The sequence below is a fragment of the Hyaena hyaena genome, unplaced genomic scaffold, assembly GCF_003009895.1.
Source record: "Hyaena hyaena isolate Hyena2069 unplaced genomic scaffold, ASM300989v1 scaffold_1190, whole genome shotgun sequence".
NCBI lineage: Eukaryota > Metazoa > Chordata > Mammalia > Carnivora > Hyaenidae > Hyaena > Hyaena hyaena.
The window spans coordinates 259788-279262 of record NW_024081827.1 but is presented as its reverse complement, the minus strand read 5'-3'; the positions used below and the strand labels follow the sequence as shown (position 1 = coordinate 279262).

General features: G+C 45.6%; 1 protein-coding gene across 1 annotated transcript in view; it reads right to left on the bottom strand.

The window, feature by feature from the left end:
* Positions 1–491: 491 nt before the first annotated feature.
* SLC35F2 (solute carrier family 35 member F2) overlaps positions 492–19475 on the bottom strand; it is a 52285-nt gene continuing 33301 nt past the window's right edge. Inside the window, exons 2-8 of the mRNA XM_039222832.1 lie at positions 18435–18610; positions 15245–15372; positions 10272–10431; positions 8810–8966; positions 7984–8036; positions 6333–6487; positions 492–1452 (exon numbers count right to left, since the gene is read on the bottom strand). Of these exons, the coding sequence (XP_039078763.1) occupies positions 1267–1452; positions 6333–6487; positions 7984–8036; positions 8810–8966; positions 10272–10431; positions 15245–15372; positions 18435–18610 (1015 nt within the window). The 3' untranslated portion in view covers positions 492–1266. The remainder of the gene's footprint in view (positions 1453–6332; positions 6488–7983; positions 8037–8809; positions 8967–10271; positions 10432–15244; positions 15373–18434; positions 18611–19475) is intronic.

Genomic DNA, 19475 nt, shown 5'->3' with positions numbered 1-19475 from the left:
TGCAGAGAATAAAAGTTTATTTCACCCAAAAAAGGAAAAAATAATAATAATGATGAGGGGCACCTGGGTGGTTCAGTCGGTTAAGCATCTGACTTTGGCTCAGGTCATGATCTCGAGGTTCAAGGGTTTGAGCCCCACGTTGGGCTCTATGCCGGCGGTACAGAGCCTGCTTGGGACTCTCCCTCCCTCTCTGCCCCTTCCCCACTTGCACTCGCTCTCTCACTCTCTCTCAAAATAAATAAACTTAAAATATATATATATATTTTTTAAAAAATTTTAATTGAGATGACTCAGAATTTTAAAAAGATTATTCCGGCAAATGATCTGTGGGTTCACTCTGAACTCCCCTCCATCCCAGCACAGGGGCAGACAGGTCTGCCACCCTAGAGAAGACATGATCCTAAAATGCTGGATATGGAGAAATCTGGAATATATGAAGTCATTTAAAATCCAGAAGGGGAACTGGTTAATCAAAGAAACCACACAATGAATACATTTCAAATGCAATCAAACTCTTTTAATAGCACGAACACTTGCCCTCAATTTCTTCAGTACATTACAAAACAAGTTCACATACAGAGGTTTTGCAAAGGGGCACAGTGGTGGCTGACGCCATGGCACGTTACAAACACTTGGGGAGAAGCAGCGTGGAATCGTCTCTGAACGATGGAGGGCTCCTCAGTCCGCTGTATGCCCGCTCTTCCCTGCGTCTATGATACTCACACCTGCATCTCAGGAGTTCTCAGGGGCTGGCCCACCCATGCCGCCGTGTGCAATCACCAGACCTCACTATGGCATCAAGGCCACGAGCCTGGTGGACGACGACTGTCTCTAAACGTGGAAACCTCCCCAAAACCACCCCGGCCCCCCAGCACCTGACCGCCCAGCCCGGCTGGACAGCCCGCTTTCAGGCCCTGCCCTGAGGCCGGAGGGCGCCTGGCTGTCTCCCTCGAAGGCCCTCCCGCCCGTCTCCGAGACCCCAGTGCGGGGCACACCTGGTCTCCCTGACGCTAACAGGTATTAGTCCTCAAGCAGGACACGACCCCAGCCACCCCGTCTTCTCTAGTTTCGTATTTCTACCTTTGACACGTTATTTTGTATTCCTCTGTAAAATCTAACCGGTGGATCCGGTTCCGTGCTGCAGTGCTGGCTCCCCGCCCATCAATCTCCCAAGGGTCCCCTCGGCGGGCGCTCAGCGGGCGCCGCTCCTCCCCGGGCCGGGTCCCGGGCGCGGAGGCCTGGGCGTGGGCGCACCTGCCCGTCCAGCTACGGCGCCGCGGGGGGCGTCTCCTGCAGGTGCTCCTCCAGCTTCAGCCCCAGGTTGTCGACCCCGATGCCGGTGACGGGCGGCGCGCTGCTCTCCGCCGGCGCGGCCGTGCGCGTGGGGGTGCAGCAGTAGAGCACGAACCCCACCATGATGACGGTGAAGGACAGGAGGTAGAGCCCCGAAAACTAGTAGGAGGAGAACAGGCTGCGGGTCGTGGCCTCCGACACACACACGCGAGCTGCTGCCCTCGGCCAGCTGTTGTTTCCGGGTGACCCCCTCACGATCCTTTTCTCCTGCAAGTTGCCTAAGGAGATGCTCATGCCCCAAAGCCTCCCGTCCGGAGGCCAGTGACTGCACGCGCTCTGGCCACGGCAGCGGGCTCGGGCCAACTGGACCCCTGGACCCCTAGGGAATGGAGGTGTGGCCTCGCTCTGTGATAACCCAGCCACACCCCCACCTTGCAACCAGTCCGGCTCAGTGGGGAGAATCCAACGTCAGCCTGGACACCTTGAGAGAGCCGAGTTCAGACCGGAGCACAGTTTATGATACCGACATGAAACAGAGGAACACAGGACCCAAGATAAAATGTGGATGTACAGATGTGACAAGTTCTCAACAACCTTCCTATATGCTAATGCGGTGGAATCCATTTTGGGGGCGCCTGGGTGGCTCAGTCAGTTAAGCATCTGATTCTTGATTTCAGCTCAGGTCACAGTCTCGCGGTTCGGGGGTTCGAGCCCCGCGCCGGGCTCTGTGCTGACAGCTCGGAGCCTGAGGCCTGCTTTGGATTCTGTGTCTCCCTCTCTCTCTGACCCTCCCCCACTCACTCTCTCTCTCTCTCTCAAAAATAAACTTTAAAGAATAAAATAACATCCATTTTGTTAAAATTTAATAAATTATCTGGTCTCTGTAGGCAAGTGTTACATAATCAAATTTATGGTGGACTGAGCAGATTCAGATTTTCAGAGCTCGAAAGACATCATTTCTCAGAAACATCTCGAACCCAAAGAAGTTACTGGTGTAAAGTGCAGGCAGACAAGCACAGGGAATGGAGCCTGCAGGAGGAATCTCCTGCCCTCTCGGCTCCCAGAAGGGCTGATTCCAGCAAGAGCCCATTCTCACGGGCCCACCACAGAGAGATGGAGATCTGGGTGACCTTCTCCACCCTACCCCTTTCTCTAGGAAAACAACGGCCCAGAGCAAAATATAGTGAAGACACAGCACTAACTCACTGTGTATTCTTACCGGAAACGGTATTCTGACTTACCCCCAAAGTTAAAATAAGTAATATTATACACTCTGTTTATTCGCTCTTACTGGAATTGAGGATCCATAAAAAGTTCAAGTATTAAGGAAATTAGTATTTGTTTTTAACAGCATCAAAGATAAAACACAGAAAGAGGAAAGCTAAAGACCAAGGAGGTACAGTAAAAATTAGGGAAAGTGTGTAGCATAATTAATGTGTAATTAAATGCCTAGGACCATTTTCTTTTTCCTTGCAACAAGCAAACTCAACTTATGAATGGTCCTGCTAACCTGATTTTAAAGTAAAGAATGGGGGCATACTATTTTGTTCAAGCCAATAAATATTTTTAAACTAGCTTAGATTTCTTAGTATGCCCCAGAGAGTTCTAATGTCTAAAAAGAGTCCTAATAAGGAAGTAACAAAGAACAACAATAAGAAAACACAATGGGTTGGGCAAGGAGATGAGAGAGGAGAAAAAAAAACTAGATACACTCCTCAAGGTACAAGGAGGACCTAACCAGGTGTGTGAAGTGAGCGTTAAATGCATTGCTGGTCATCTCCTGCCTTAGGCTTCTGCGAGTCACTATCGGCTTCCATGTGTTAACTCTTTAAAGATGCTCAATTACTTCTTCACTTTAAGCCTTTAGAACTCTTTAAGGAAGGGAATAGCCACAGCCCTCCGCAAAGTACAGAAGGCTTCACTAAATTCAGTGCAAAAGGCAATGACAAGGATGCAAAGTCCGTGATCATGTCAAGCTGAACAGAAGAACCCGGTTTTAGTTCTGGGATCCAATACTCAGCATGACCCTCAACACACAACTGGTATTTAATAAATATTTGTTGGGGGAGAAAATGATACAAAGAATATTAGGGAAAGCTAAAGCTATCTAGAGTAAAAGGCAGCGTTATAAAACCAGTACTTATGCTTGCCTACAAAATGTTCACTGTTAACTGTGGGTAAACATACATAACTTGGTCAAAACATGTCTCATTTGCTTTGGTGGTTTTAAATGTTTAAAAGAAAAAGTAACTTGTTCCTCTTAAGAACCAGGTTATCAAATCAACTTCTCTTGGAGGGGTGAGACTCTGAGAGAATGGGGTAAGTCTCCTGAATTAAAGGCTCTTACTTTTACCTTTTTTCTTTTATTGAATTCTACCCTTTGTATCTGAATCTATTCAGGAAGTTTCTGGTGGCTCTTCTGGTCAGTAAGTATTTACTCATGATCAATTGCAGAAGAGGCAGAAATTTTTAAACCTCTTTTTCAACTGTCAGTTTTTAAAAAATGAGAGCCAAAGTGGGGAGCCTGGGTGGCTCAGTTCGTTGAGCATCCGACTTCGGCTCAGGTCATGATTTCATGGTTCGTGGGTTCAGTCCCCGTGTTGGGCTCTGTGCTGACAGCTCAGAGCCTGGAGCCTGCTTTGGATTCTGTGTCCCTCTCTCTCTGCCCCTCCCCCACTCATGCTCTCTCTCAAAAATAAATAAATAACCATAGGGGCGCCTGGGTGGCTCAGTCGGTTGAGCATCCAACTTCGGCTCAAGTCATGATCTCACGGATTGTGGGTTCAAGCCCTGCATCGAGCTCTGTGCTGGCAGCTATCTCAGAGCCTGGAGCCTGCTTCAGATTCTGTATCTCCCTCTCTCTCTGACCCTCCCCTGCTCATGCTGTCTGTCTGTCTCTCTCTCTCTCTCTCTCTCTCAGAAATAAAGCATTAAAATTTTTTTAATTAAAAAAAAGAATTTTTAAATAAAAATTAGAGCCAAAGTTATGTCAGATGCTACAATTGTAAAAAGTGGTGCTATATTGGGTGTATAATCCTGTCTCTAAAAACTGGTTGTACAACACTAGGTATCTTCGTTAAGTGCTGAATGCTTTTCCTCCTCTGTAATTTCCTCTCAAGATCACATCAGACCTGCTCTTTGCTCTACAAGCCTCAAAACGGCCTCTGACCAAAAGCAATCAAATCTGATCTAAGAGTGAGCTGCTAGACATGCAGAGACAAAGACATACAGCAGAAGAACTGGGAGGGAAAGTTAAAGTCCGCATGCTGCAAGTTTGAGCATAACAGTTTAAAGCTATATGATCCAAAAAAATGACATACAGAAAGCCTTTTTCATATTAAAGTTAAGAGTAGTGAAAGAGGAAATATCTACATGAAGGGAACTTATAAGAGGTAGTGGCAGCTGTATTTTTACTTCAAAGCTTTTATTCCTTTAACCTTACTTCTTCCTTCCCACTTGAGTATTGTTTCACTCAGGAACCTTTACTTACTAAAAAGAAAAAAGCACAGGTGAGTGGGGCCATAAGAAACATACAACCTGCCAACTGCTAAGCTTAACTGCAGAATAAAAACACCATCACCCCCTAGTGGTGGCTGTGTGAAATGCAAGCACAGCATTACAACTTCCCTTCTTGCCCCTCTCTCCAACAACTCACTCACTTTGAAGGCCTACTTTGTAGCCCTTGGCAGTTGTTCTCATTTATTTTTTTAATGTTTGTTTATTTTTGAGAGAAGAGAGAGAAAGAACTTGAGCAGGGGAGGGATGGAGAGAGAGAGACACAGAATCCAAAGCAGGTTCCAGGCTCTGGGCTGTCAGCACAAAGCCCGATACGGGGTTCAAACTCCTGAACCACCATATCATGACCTGAGTCGAAGTTGGACGCTTAAATGACTGAGCCACTCGGGCACCTCTATAATTGTTCTCATTATGGGGTGCCTGGGTGGCTTAGTTGGTTGAGCGTCCGACTTTCGCTTAGGTCATGATCTCACGGTTCGTGGGTTCGAGCCCCGCGTCGGGCTCTGTGATGACTGCCAGCTCGGGGCCTGGAGCCTGTTTCGGTCTGTGGCTCCCTCTCTGGCCCTCCCCTGCTCACGCTGTCTCTCTCTCTGTCTCCTAGAAATAAATAAACATTTAAAAAAAAAAAAATCTAGGCTTGTCAGATCACTTCTCTGATTCACTTTGACATGTGTTACTTTTTAATGATGCTACCAAGAAGCTCTAAATACACCTTCAGTTTTAGTTCAGGAATACCTTAACCAGCAAACCTATAAAGATAACAGCTAGCTCATGTTACATAGAACCTTGCAGGGCAACAACGGTTTATGCTTCTTTAAGCAGAAATTTCTGAGAACCCATGGAACGAGGCCTCGTGAGTTCACGGCCGATTCCTGGGAATACTGTAAAGCAGTGCCAAACAATTTCTCCCTGGATACAAAATTCTACAAGGACAGAGAAATGTAGTTGTTGCCCCAAATGGAACTAAAATTATCAAGCAACAGCCAACATTGTAACTATCTGTTCTAATCACTGTGTTGGCAAGCCCCTTGGCCAGCACTTACTGAGGGTGTAACTAAGGACAGACGGATTTCCAGTGTAGCGGTTCTCAAAGTCTCAGGATCCTCGAGGGTACGCAAGCCTCTTTCAGAGGTCTGTAACCTCAAAACTCTTATTATAATATTAATAAGATGCCATCTGCCTGGAGTGCAAACTGTCCAGTGAAATTTTTTTTAACATTGATTCATTCTTTGCGAGAGAAAGGGACAGAGCATGAGCAGGGAAGGGGCAGAGAGCGAGGGAGACACAGAATCCAAAGCTAGCTCCAGGCTCTGAGCTGTCAGCATAGAGCCCGATGTGGGGCTCAAACTCAAGAACTGCGCGATCATGCCCCACGCTGAAGACAGGCGCTTAACCAACGGAGTCATCCAGGGGCCCTTGTCAGGTGAAGTTCTTGCCCCCCAAAACGAGGTTTAATTCTGGACCTAAAATATTGAAGAAAGCCTTACTTCTTTTAGACCAAGCAAGTGTTCCTATTTGCTTACCTTATAGCCAAACAGAAAGAGTCCAAAGAAAAGGCTGTAGAGGTCGGCTGTCAGGATGCCCAAGTTCACAGAAGTGGCACTGGTGACCTGAATCACCAGCGGCATAAAGCTGTACAGGCAAAACATACACAGGGCAAACGCCACAAACAGCAGGGCTGTGGGGGGAAAAGAGTGAATATCTAATATCACAGGAAGAAATCAGAGGGCAAGGATGCTTTGAAGGCTTGGCTGCCATATAAAATTCCTGACCCTTTAACATACTATCTACAAAGTCCCCTATTAACTCTCAGCAGTGCCAAGGAAACACAGAAAGCTCTCGGGAAATATACAGTCATAACCAGATATGACCCAGGGGAAGGACTTCAAACCTGCAACAGGGTCTTAGATGGGGAAGGGCAAATCAACTGCCCATGTTGTGACCGGCTCCATGGCTCCAGCCACCCGCCTCGGCCACCCGCCCCAGGCAGAGGGATGCTGTGAGATGAGGTCAATAAAAGCAGAATCACGATTAAGAAAAATCACCCATTATCTTTTGTTTGCTTTTATCTGGTTCATCAGTTGGACATGATTTGTGTAACTAGATTCAGAATAGAGTATTTTTAGTCATCAAAGCAACGGTTAGGTCCATTACCTTTTGTTCATCTCATTAAATTCAGTGCTCCCAGAAAGCACAGTACAACCAGCCTCTATCGGGCGGAGAGGGTGTGGGTGCCCACTGTCTAGCTTTGAGACCACTTCTTCAGTCTCGCCCCCATACCCGACACACACCCACACACACCCACTCACACCCGCTCACACCCTGGCAATCTAAGTTATTTAACTGAACTAAATTATCCAAGCACAGCATATGAACTTCTGTGGCATTTTATGGACTGTTTATAACTCTTTCCCACCCACAATTAAATAAGGTTGGAGCCTCTCCTGATCTTCCACCACTGTCTTCTTCTACATTACTTATTAGTCCAGGTGCCCAGGAATACCAGAGAGAAGCAATGGAAGGTGGTGGGTGATCACATGCCATCAGATTATTTGGGTTAATGTTTCACAAATTACATTAGGCAGTCGACCTTCCTTCACAAGAGCCTTGAGCCTTGAGGACTCAAGATACAGATCTAATTGAAAGGGATACAGATCTAACTGAAAGGGAGTGTGACTGAAGGTCAGTGTTGTTCAGAATTCCTAGGACAGCAAAGCTATTCCTGAAGGTAAAGATTAAGAATGAACTCCTGGGGAAGGCTCATTTATAACTTCTCAGGGAAAACTCTACAGATCGCCAGAGCCCTCTGCGTACGGAATTACTCTGTAATTTTTTTTTTTAAAAAGGGCTAAATATTATGTAAATAAAGATATTTCTTGACACTTTTTTTTTTGTCACTAAGAGGAAAAAGATATTGACCAAAAAAGGATAAACAGGGGCGCCTGGGTGGCTCAGTTGGTTAAGCATCTGACTTCGGCTCAAGTCATGATCTCATAGTTCATGGGTTCAAGCCCTGTGTGAAGCTCTATGCTAACAGCTCAGAGGCTCCAGACTCTGTGTGTCCTTCTCTCTCTGCCCCTCTCCAACTCATGTTCTGTCTCTCTCTGTCTCTCAAAACTAAATAAATGTTAAAAAAAATTGTTTAAAAAAAAGGATGAACATCTACGAACATACCAATTTTCCAGTTCCACTGAATGCTGGCAATATCCTTACATTCAACGATCAATCTAGAATTAAAACAAAAGGTCACAGAGAGATCCACTTACTCATTTTCACTAGTTTATAAGCATTTTAGTTGCTATACGTCAGCTAAAATGAGGAATTACATTGATTCTTTATTGAGGGATTACATTGATTTTTAAATTTTTCTAAGTAGGTTTAATAAAAATGACACAGAATAAAACCCAAAGGAGCCCATAAACATATATGAAGCCTGTAGAAGGAGTTTTCAAATAGCAGTCAGCTACAGGAGGAAAACATGATAGTATGTCTTCCATGTGAATAGGGAGATAATACTTTCCGGAAATCATTGAAAAATAAAGTCTTTCATGGTAATGCCTCTACCACAACTGTAAGCAGAAATCCCAAGCATCGTGCACTTGTAAGGAAATGAGGCATATTTTTTGCCATTTCTAGAATCTTCTAGGAGTGCTAGGTGGCTCAGTCAGTTAAGCGTCCAACTCTTGGCTTTGGTTCAGGTCATGATCACAGTCTTGAGTTTGAGCCCCACATCAGGCTCTGTGCTGACAGTGTGGAGCCGGCTTGGGATTCTCTCTCTCCCTCTCTCTCTGTCCCTCCCCATCTGCTCTCTCTTTCTCTCAAAACACATAAAAATAAATTTGAAAAAAAAAAATAAAAGAATCTCCTCATAGATAGTTAGCAAGTCACTGGCTTCAGATGGGAATTTGGGCCAAATCAACAATGAGTGGTAGTAGCTGGAAAGTGATCCTGTGTGATACATGTGCTTCTTATGCTTGTAAGGGAAACTTTAGGCTCTTACAGCTGTATGCCGCTGATGATGGTTCCAAATAGGCCCACCATTCCTAAAAACTCCTTCCTGCTCAGCTTCTTCACGATGTACTCTTCACACACGTTAGAAACGGCATAGAGGGAGGCTCCAAGAAGGACCAAGATGTCCCCAGTCAGCACGTCACTGCCTGCAGGAAGGACAAGGCACAAAACACAACACAGTGTCAACACAGGGGACCACCTCTAGCTTGCTTCTAGCAGTTTATCTGGTTCGTGTTCATTTACATAATCCTTGACAGAAGGACAAACCCTGATTTCTAGAGGTTTACGGACTCTTATTCTCCTCAATTTCTGGCACAATTCCGCTGTGATTTTTTTCACAGTTCGACCCCTCAGAGACTACGAGACTGGAAGGTGGAGTCACATACCATAACATAAGGCCCCAGGAAATGATTCCATGACAGAGAAACTGATGGAATTTATGGGAGGGAATTAACTAAAAACTACAGGGAAGAAGGCTAGGAAGTCAAGGTTATTTTTTCTCAAGGACACAAAGTCACTTGGAGATTGGGTGAGTTCAGAGACTGCATTTTGATTTTATACCATCAATTGCCTGTACTTTGACCCAAAGCATGTCCATGACCACATGTTCTCATCCACAGAGCCACTGAAAAAGAGGCCACTCATTCAGTGAACATTAAACTTCCTTTTGATTAAAAAAAAAAAAAAGTTATATGGAAACCAAACTTGACAGTAAACAATGAAAGAAAAAAAAACCCAACAATCTACAGTAGCTTTTCCAGTAAACTAATCTCAATGTATGGGCCAAATGTAGATTATTGTGAATATGTCAAGAACTGGCTCTCTCATGAGACGAAACAAAACTATTTAGTGTGACAAAAAGACGCAAACACCGTGCACAGGTAGGAACATAAAAACTGCTTTGCAGCCGCGCCTGGGCGGCTCCGTCAGTTGAGCATCTGACTTCAGCTCAGGTCATGATCTCACGGCTCGTGGGTTTGAGCCCCGCATCGGGCTCTGTGCTGGCAGCTCAGAGCCTGGAGCCTATTTCCGATTCTGTGTCTCCCTTGCTCTCTGCCCCTCCCCCGCTTGTGCTCTCTTTCTCTCTCAAAAATAAACAAATATTTTTTAAAAACCTGCTTTGTGGAAGTGGTTACAATAGCAGAAGCAAATAAATCTGTCTTTTATCATATGTCTTTGCAATGTAATAGCAAAAACATGAGGCGCCTGGGTGGCTCAGTCAGTTGAGAGTCTGGTTCTTGATTTCGGCTCAGGTCATGATCCCAGGGTTGTGGGATTGAACCTCACGTTGGGCACCTCACTGAGCACGGCACTTGCCCTCTCTCCCTCCCTCTGCCCCTCCCCCCTGCTCACATTCTCTCTTTCTCTCTCTCAAAATAAGTTAAAAATTAAAAAAACAAAGCAAAAGTTTTTTCTGTGACTGAACCAGAAACAAAGTAGCACAGCCTCACCTGAATTGTCTTCCCTCCCTGCGAGAATGTCAGCACCAACCATTGTCCCCACGCCCAACAGACAGACGGCCACGGCGACAAAGTGGATCACTCTGTATCTCGCATAGAGAACAAACCACGAGAGCGCCATCAACACAGGAATCCCAAAGCAATCCAAAAGCTGCATGGAAGAAAAAACAACGTAAACCATCTCTCCTCAGCTAGAGGGTGGAGTCGGCACCTACTTACTACCAGCCAGGTACATTTCGTGTACATTTCGGGGATTTACCCGGCTTCCCTGCACTTACCTTTACCTGGAGTAGCTTGTCTAACCTTCCCAACTCTATGAGATGGAAACCGCATTGCCCATTTCACACAGGAGGAAAACCAAGGCACAGAGAGGTCACGTGAGCTGCCCCAAACCCACAGTTAGAAGCGGGAGACCAGGCGGCTGCCCCCCAGGAATCCCTCCCGAAGCCCGTGCTGTACTTCTGTGTGCCCACCTGGGCTCACCCATAAGACCAGCAGGCAGAGCTGCTGCCCTCACGCACCTATTTGCCCAAGTCAACAAATACTTGCACACCTCACATGTGTGTGGGAGATGCTACGAGAGAGAACGAGAGAGACACGGCCTCCGGTGTGAGACACGGCCCTCAGGACACACGGAAAGCCAGACACGTAGAATAAGTAGTCACACAACCAGATATCTCACCGCAGTTGGGCCACGAGCTGCAGCAGAGAAGTACCAGTGACTGTCAGAAAGCCCGAAGACACCATCGCCCTGATGAAGTGTCCAGCACCCCCCCACACCCCGTCCCACAGTGTGGGGCAGACACCTGCTGACAGCAAATCCCCTGGCTCATCTTCACCGCATACTCCTCCATCACCTGTCAATGGCGGGTCCAAAAAATACTTGCCACACATCTGATATGGCCAGGCGGAAAGGCAGAGGGGGTGAACAGCGCCAAAACCACGTAAATCCAAAATCAGTGGTAAGATAAAGAAAAAATGGGGGGATTTATTCACTCAATTTTTGAGGTCCCAGATTTTGTGAAGTGCATTCAAGGATAAAATATACGCCATATGCTATATATATATATAAAATACTCCTGAAACTGTTTTATAGCTCACCCTGTTCTTTTTTTTTTTTTTTTTTTTTTTACCCTGTCACTGGTTTGCTCTGAACCTGTCTCATTTGGCACAAGACAGGTCCCTGTACCTCCAGCAGCCTGTCTGCTGCTCTCCACCGCGGTTTAGTGACTGCCTTCCACGGCAATGTCCTCATTACTGGAGGCCGCCGTGCTGGGCGCAGGCATGGGCACTGCGCCTTGTTATTTATTCCAGCTGCAGAACGCTAATCCCCTAAGTGCTTTCCTGAGCCTGCCTGAGTAACAAATCATTACGCGACGCACATGGTAACAGGCTGGCCCGGAAGACACCGGCCGAATCCAGCCATGATGACTTAACAAAGTCTACACTAAATTCCTTAAACAAAAAAGGTAAAAAAGGTCACTCTCAAACACTTTCACAGGAGACTCCCTATCCTTAAATTGTGTCTTCAAATCTAACTTAAAATGGTCTGTTTTTTAACAATTTTTGGCAGGTAGTGAGTGGCCATATAAGGGAGCTGCCAAGGTGGTGCAGCCACTGACCGGCCGTGTGCTCCCCAGCGGGTCCCCCTCTGCGTCACAATACGAGAGAAAGAGATCAGACCGGATGATCTCACGGGTCCCGTCCCACCACAACGTTCCACGACCTCTCATCTCATACCTAGCACAATCGGCCACCTACCTACATCGATTCTCCATTCTACCATGTACTCTTGGTGATGGAAGTCTTCCCTGTGACACTTTCAGTCCCAAGAACCTATTTAATTTAATCTTTAAAAATTATTATACAGCCACAGGAGGCAAGGTTCTAGGTAAGATGCTGGGGGAGGCAGAGGCACAAAAATGAGTTAAACTTTATTAGAAATACTTTACTAGAGATGGAGCACAGAGGAGAAAGTGAGACTGAATTAGGCCTTAGAGAATGGAAGACGGGGGGCTTCAAAAAGCACTGTGTTCTAGAAAGAATAGAGCTTGCACACAAGGAGAAGCTGGCTGACGGCAGGGAACGCTGTAAAGTGAGAAGAAACACAAACAACCTGGCCCCTGGGGTGCTGATGGCCATGTCGTGAGTACCATGTAAACCACTACATTATGGGTAGTAATCACAGAATGTTTTATTTTTTTAAACTTTATTATTTTTTTTTTTTCCATTTATTTCTGACAGAGAGAGAGAGCGACAGAGAGACAGAGTAAGCAGGGGAGGGTCAGAGAGAGAGGCAGACACAGAATCCGAAGCAGCTCCAGGCTCTAAGCTGTCAGCTCGACCCCACGAAGTGTAAGATCATGACCTGAGCCGAAGTCAGACGCTCAACCAACTGAGCCACCCAGGTGCCCCACTCTTTGATTTTTTTAATGTTTACTCATTTTTGAGAGAGAGGAAAAAAAGTACGAGTGGGGTGGGGAGGGGGGAGGGGGGCAGAGAGAGAGGGAGGGACACAGAATCCGAAGCAGGCTCCAGGCTCTGAGCTGGCTGTGAGCACAGAGCCCGATGCGGGGCTCGAACCCATGAACCGCGAGATCAGGACCTGAGCCGAAGTTGGATGCTTAACCGACAGAGGCCCCCAGGCGCCCCTGTAATTATAGAATCTTTACAGGGAAGAGGTTCAGAGACCACATGGCCCCAACTCCCTCCTGTCACCCAGCCCACAGATTTACTCAAGCAGAGACTGGGCTGCAACGATCCCAGCGACAGACACCCTCTGAGGAGCTGGCAGCTGTAGTGGTCGGATGCCGGTCGGATGCCGGTCGGATGCCCTTCTCACACGGTACTCCTTGCAAGCACCAAAAGCAAACCCCTTTTGACAACCAAATGCTTAGGTTTTTCTAAGAGGCTAGAAATGAAGGAAAATATTTTAAATGGTAAAAGGCATGAACTTCAGTCACAAAGGCCCAACTGTAAGAGTTCCACTTGGCTGTGTTTAGACCTTGTATCAATTCAAAACTTGTTATCGTCAGTCGTCAAGAGATCAAAGTTTCTGAGAGCTCTAATCAAGTAATTAAATTGTGTCCGAGATTATAAGGCTAGACGTGACTAGCAAAAATGCCGTCTTCTACACACTCATACCCTCATTACCCATAGCTGAAAGCACACTTAATCCTATTCGTGATGAATTTCACCTTTTAGGTAACTCCTGGTCTTAATTTTTATGAAATGCTGGGTTTTTTATGTGCCTCCTGTGGTATCCGTCTTAACCCATATTTCCCCAAGCCAGTCAAAAGCCAAAAAGTCTGAAGACAATCCTTAGCACAATTAGTACAATTGAACAGAAAATATTTAATAAGATGCATTCAGGTAATAATAGCATTTAATGTATATTCACATTGGAAAAATACTGAATTTTCATCAATCCTTATGTCTTCCAAATGAGATATATCTAATTTCACTTCAATTTTTCCATGGTCCTAAAATGTGAAGATGAAATAAAAACATCTCTGTATTTTAGGAGCACCTGGGTGGCTCTGTCGGTTAAGCGTCTGACTTCTGCTCAGGCCATGATCTCTGGTTCATGGGTTTGAGCCCCATGTTGGGCTCTGTGCTAACAGCCAGCTCAGAGCCTGGAGCCTGCTTTAGATTGATTCTGTGTCTCCATCTCTTTCTGCCCCTCCTCTGCTCATGCTCTCTCTCTCAAAAATAAATAAACATAAAAAAAGAACATTTCTGCATTTAAAATGGTGAGAAAACTGATGCATCAGAAAGTTATAAAACTAGGGGCACCTGGGTGGCTCAGCCAGGTGAACATCTGACTCAGGTCATGACCCCACAGTCATGGCACCGAGCCCCATGTCAGGCTCTGCAATGGGCGTGGAACCTTCTTGAGACTCCCTCTCTGACTCTCTCTCTCTCTCTCTCTCTGTCCCTCTGCCCTTCCCTCGCTTGCATGCACTCTCTCTGTCTCTCACTCTCTTTCTCTCTCAAAAAACAAAACAAAAAAACAAAAACATTACAAATCTACTAAACTGTGAAGTCTAAACCTGGCACTGGACTCTCCCTTTACAAATGATGCAGCTGTTCACACTGGTGAGTCGGCGTCAGCAGACAGCCCATAGTCTGCTAACATCAGGCAGCTCCATCCGCCCCTCAACTCCACCAAAGTGAACAGTACTGCTCTGCGGGAAGAGCTTTCTTTCAATCCATCAAGAATCAACCTAACAGGGGCGCCTGGGTGGCTTAGTCGGTTGGGCGTCCGACTTTCGCTTAGGTCATGATCTCACGGTTCGTGGGTTCGAGCCCCGCGTCGGGCTCTGTGCTGACTGCCAGCTCAGAGCCTGGAGCCTGTTTCAGAGTCTGTGTCTCCCTCTCTCTCTGACCCTCCCCTGCTCACGCTGTCTCTCTCTCTCTCTCTCCTAGAAATAAATAAAACAGTAAAAAAAAAAATCAACCTAACAAAGGAATAAGGATACCGCTTTTGAGTTTGGCTACGCAAGACGCTGAATCTCTGCATAGCCCAGATGTCTACAGAGCTCCCTGCAACAAGTCCAATGGTCCCTTTGTCTGGAATATCGACTTTACTAGCAAACCTCCAAGTCTTCTGTAGCGCCCAAAGTATACCCACTTTATGTGCCAGGTTTCAGTAAACTTAAAATAGAACTCTTGTTAACATCACAGCATCAGTGGCCAACTAAATATTTATGCTTATTTTGGTATCAACTGTTCTACTATGTAGCCGCACTGGCAGGTTGTGAACTGATTACCTTGTATATGTTTTCACTAATTCAAGGAGATCTTATTCATTAGCACGTAAGCTCCACTAAAAAAACAGCATCCACCTGTGTTTAGACTTTCTGCAAGTGAACAGGTTTTCCATAAAGTTTGATTAGCACAAATGGGCTCCGCTTCTTTTCCTGAAGTTGAAAAATCCTCACTGGTCAGAGACTCCCCCTTACCTGGACACTGGTTAGAGTCGTATACTGGTATGCTCTGACGATCAGGTAGTTAGCTTCCACGTCTGCTAGTCCAAGCAGGATGTATTTCCACCATTTTCTCTTCAAGATGTACAGAAGGTTATCACTCCCTGGTTGAAAGAAATCTGGGTTGGCACATGTTACTTGAAAATGATACTAAGGGGACGCCTGGGTGGCTCAGTTGGTTAAGCGTCTGGCTCATGACTTTGGCTCAGGTCATGATCTCACGGTTCATGAGACTGAGCCCCATAGTGGGGTCTGCACTGAGGGTGTGGAGCCTGTTCAGGGTTCCCAGTCTCCCTCTCTGCCCCTCCTTCACTTGTGTGCTCTGTTTCTCACTCTCTCAAAATAAATACATAATACTTTTTTAAAGAAAGAAAAGAAAATATTACTATGCATGTTAATTTAGAGATTAAAGAGTCAAAGCAAATGTTCACTATGTATTTTGAATGTGGTGCTTCCTAATTTCCATTATTCAGAACCTAAATGCCTACAGTGACTCAGCAGAGTCAGGTAGATTTGTTTCTGTTAGGAGACCCAGGCTAAGGTGTCACCAGAGCCCAAGTGTTCAGAGAAAACACCAGAGAGAAAATAAGTAGGAGAAAACTGGTTAGATCTCCTTTCCTACCGTCACAGAAATATAACATCCAGATGTGGGCTTGCCTGCTGTCATTCCTGAAAAGCTACAGATTATCCTAAGAAATCAAAAGTTTTCTTATAAATCCACTGGTCATTTAATCCTTGCACTTGGTCATTCTTTTGGAAGAGATGTGCTTTCAAGAGACAATTAAGTCAGTGATATGTTTGGAAAAAAGACTTGGTGGCATCACTGAAGAAATTGCCCAAATTCTCCTTATTCAGGTCAACTGCAATTCACTTCTCTGCAGAATCTAGCAGGTGGGAGGCACACAGTCAGCACATACAGCAGAAGGTTTCACGGTAAGATAACCTGCAAGTAAGCATCTACCCAAAGAATTATCACTGAAGTCCAATTCGCAGGAACATCCTGAAAACAAAAAGTCAGTCTTACTCAACATGACACAGCTTGCAAGGCCCTGCTAACACCCCCGGGGGACGTCCCTGATGTGTCTATGAATCGCACTGACTTCCTTCAGTTCAGAGCAGCTCACAGAGGAGTGAAGTCCGGGGCCAATTACCATGTGTCCAATTCAGCTTCCAACTCCTAATGTTCTTGCCAAATTTGGTGCTTTCCCCTTATGATATTCCCCCCACAACTGGCTTCCATTTTCTTTCAAAAATAAGTCCCCTGTCCCTACACAGGAATACCACCGACCTGGTAAGGTTCATATTACGAGAGGATTAGCAAACACCAGTGATTTCAAGATGTGCCTTAAAATACCAAAAATGGAAGTACAGTCCGCTCTTGGTCAGTCTGGGTTACTCCTCATTTTCACATTCCTGGATTCAATCTCTTCTCCTTTGTTTGTTTTTTAAATTTATTTATTTATTCTGAGAGAGACAGAGACAGCACAAGTGGGGAGGGGCAGAGAGAGAGAGGGAGAGAGAGAATCCCAAGCAGGCTTCGCGCTGTCAGCACGGAGCCCGATGTGGGGCTTCCTCCTGAAGTCAGTGCGATTTATAAACACGTCAGGGAAGTCCCCCAAGGGGTGTGGGCAGGGCCCTTTCAAGCCATGTCCTGTTGAGTGGGAATGACTGTTTGCTCTCTGGACGTTCCCGAACCCACAAAACCATGAGATCATGACCTGAGCCGAAACCAAGAGTTGGACGTTTAACTGAGCCACCCACGTGTCCCTCGCACTCTCCTCTCTCAGGACGGACGTCTGTCATGACTAACAGCCCCTGGTGCAGAGAGTGGGCTCGGGGACAGGCTGCCTGGCTTGGAATCTGGCTCCACTAGTCACAACCGGCCATCATGAGCTGTGTGCCTCTGTTTCCTCACCTGCAAAGTGAGGATAACAGTTAACATTCACTTTGCTTCCCTGGGAGGACTTAGTGACATAGCACGTAACAAAATGAGGTAAGCAATTCAAATGGTATCTGGACCAGATGTCAGTTAGAACCTTTCACATTTTTTGTGTAGCAGCTAAAAATCATAATTCTATAATGATTCTAAAACAACTTATGTGGGTGGGTTCAGTCAGGTAAGTGTCCAACTTCAGCTCAGGTTATGATCTCACAGTTCATGGGTTCGAGCGCCCCTGCATCGGGCTGTGTGCTGACAGCTCAGAGCCTGGAGCTGCTTCAGATTCTATGTCTCTCTCTCTCTGTTCCTCCCTCCTTGTGCTCATTCTCAAAAATAAACGTTAAAAAAAATTAAAACAACTTAACCAGCCAGTAAGAAGGATGTTAATTCCTTCTCTCCCACTCTCTCTGCCCCTCCTCTACTCGCTCTCAAAATAAATAAATTAATATTTTTTAAAGGTGGGGGGAGCCTGAGTGGCTCAGTAGGTTAAGTGTCTTACTCTTGATTTTGGCTTAGGTCATGATCTCATGGTTCATGAGATCAAGCCTTACATCAGTCTGTCTGTCAGCATGGGATTCTCTCTCTCTCCCTCTCTCTCCCTCTCTCTGACCCTCCCCTGCTCTACTCTCTCTCAAAATAAACAAACCTTAAAAAAAAAGATGTTAATTCCTTGCCAGTTTGTCTTTCTCCCAACATAGACTTGATCTACACACAATGCATGCTTCGACACTCTCCATTTGGCTGGAAATGTGTATTTCGGAGAGGAGGCTCTTTTTATGGGCTTTTAATATTGTCTCTTAAATTTATCAACCACAGGAGGGAACAAATAAAACCTGACTCTTCATGGCACTTCCACTTTTTTTATTTTTATTTTTTTTAAAGTCATCTCTACCTCCAACATGGGGCTCAAACTTACAACCCTGAGATCAAGAGTCCCATGCTTTATCAACTGAGCCAATCAGGTGTCCTGGAACTTTTTTACATTTCTTGTCAACTTCTACCGATACCGTTTGGTGCTACCTGCTCACAGAGTTATTATACGTAAATCTCCGGTCGCTATTTACATAGCATTCAGAGGGGCCCTCCTTTTCTAATAACTTTGACGAAAAAGTTTTCTGTTCTTGGTTTCACCTCGCATTTTATTTTTTAAGGACCTAGAAGCCTTATATAGACAAACATTTTTATAAAGACAATTGGTCTAAAAGGCCGTTCTCACACTGGACCCACCTGACTGGAAGGCCAGCATCACCGTGTAAAACAGCAGCAGCAAGCAATAGTTGATAAAGCTCTGAAGCATGGGCGTGTTCACTTTGTACTGCTCTGCCAAGTACTGGCTGGTAATGGCCGTCCCACATATGCACAAAGACAACATCTGACCCAGCGCGACTGTCTTCAAGATATTCCTGGAAAATGAAGGAGAAAATCAGAATAACTTGAAACTAAATTATACCTTTGCGCATGTAACTGCACGCATGCACACGCTAAACACAAAGAAAAATGCGAATTATTTCAGATGGTTCTTTATTTACTTCCTAAATACAAAAACTAACGTGTTATCTTTTGAGAAACTATGTCTTTTACTCTTTGACATTTCTGATCTCCCCTCGTTCCCCAAAGGTACATATTCCCCAACTTCACTGATCATTTTAGTGTTTTGTTTTTGGTTTTGTTTATTTGTTTTAGAGACAGACAGAGACAGAGCACAAACAGGGGAGGGGCAGAGAGAGAAGGAGACATTGAATCTGAAGCAGCTCCAGGCTCTGAGCTGTCAGCACAGAGCCCGACACGGGGTTCGAACTTGTGAACTGTAGGATCATGACCTGATCCAAAGTCGGACGCTTAACCGACTGAGCCACCAAGGCCCCTAGATTGATCATTTTAGAGATTGTTTTGATGACTGAGCTGTGTCAGATTCTTTCTGAAGTTTGTGTGATTTTTTTAAAGCAACTTTAACTCTAGTTTTAACTTCTTCCTATTCATTAAATGTTTACCCTTTTCTCCTCCTTTCTTTCTCCCAGAGACTTGATTTCTTCAACTAGAAGCAATGGCTTTCACTGTTGTCTGCATGCTTGAGTCACCGAGACTTTTAAATGCCAGCGTCCAGCTGCACCTGGGACCCACCACGCCATCATCTCTGGTGATGGGTCCCAGGCACCAGTGACATTCTCAGCTCCTGGGTGATCAGTCGAGGCTCAGAATCACTGCTCTAGCGGCTGGCACTTCAGATCCACAGAATAAGATCCAGCCTCTGCCGGGACGCCTGGGTGG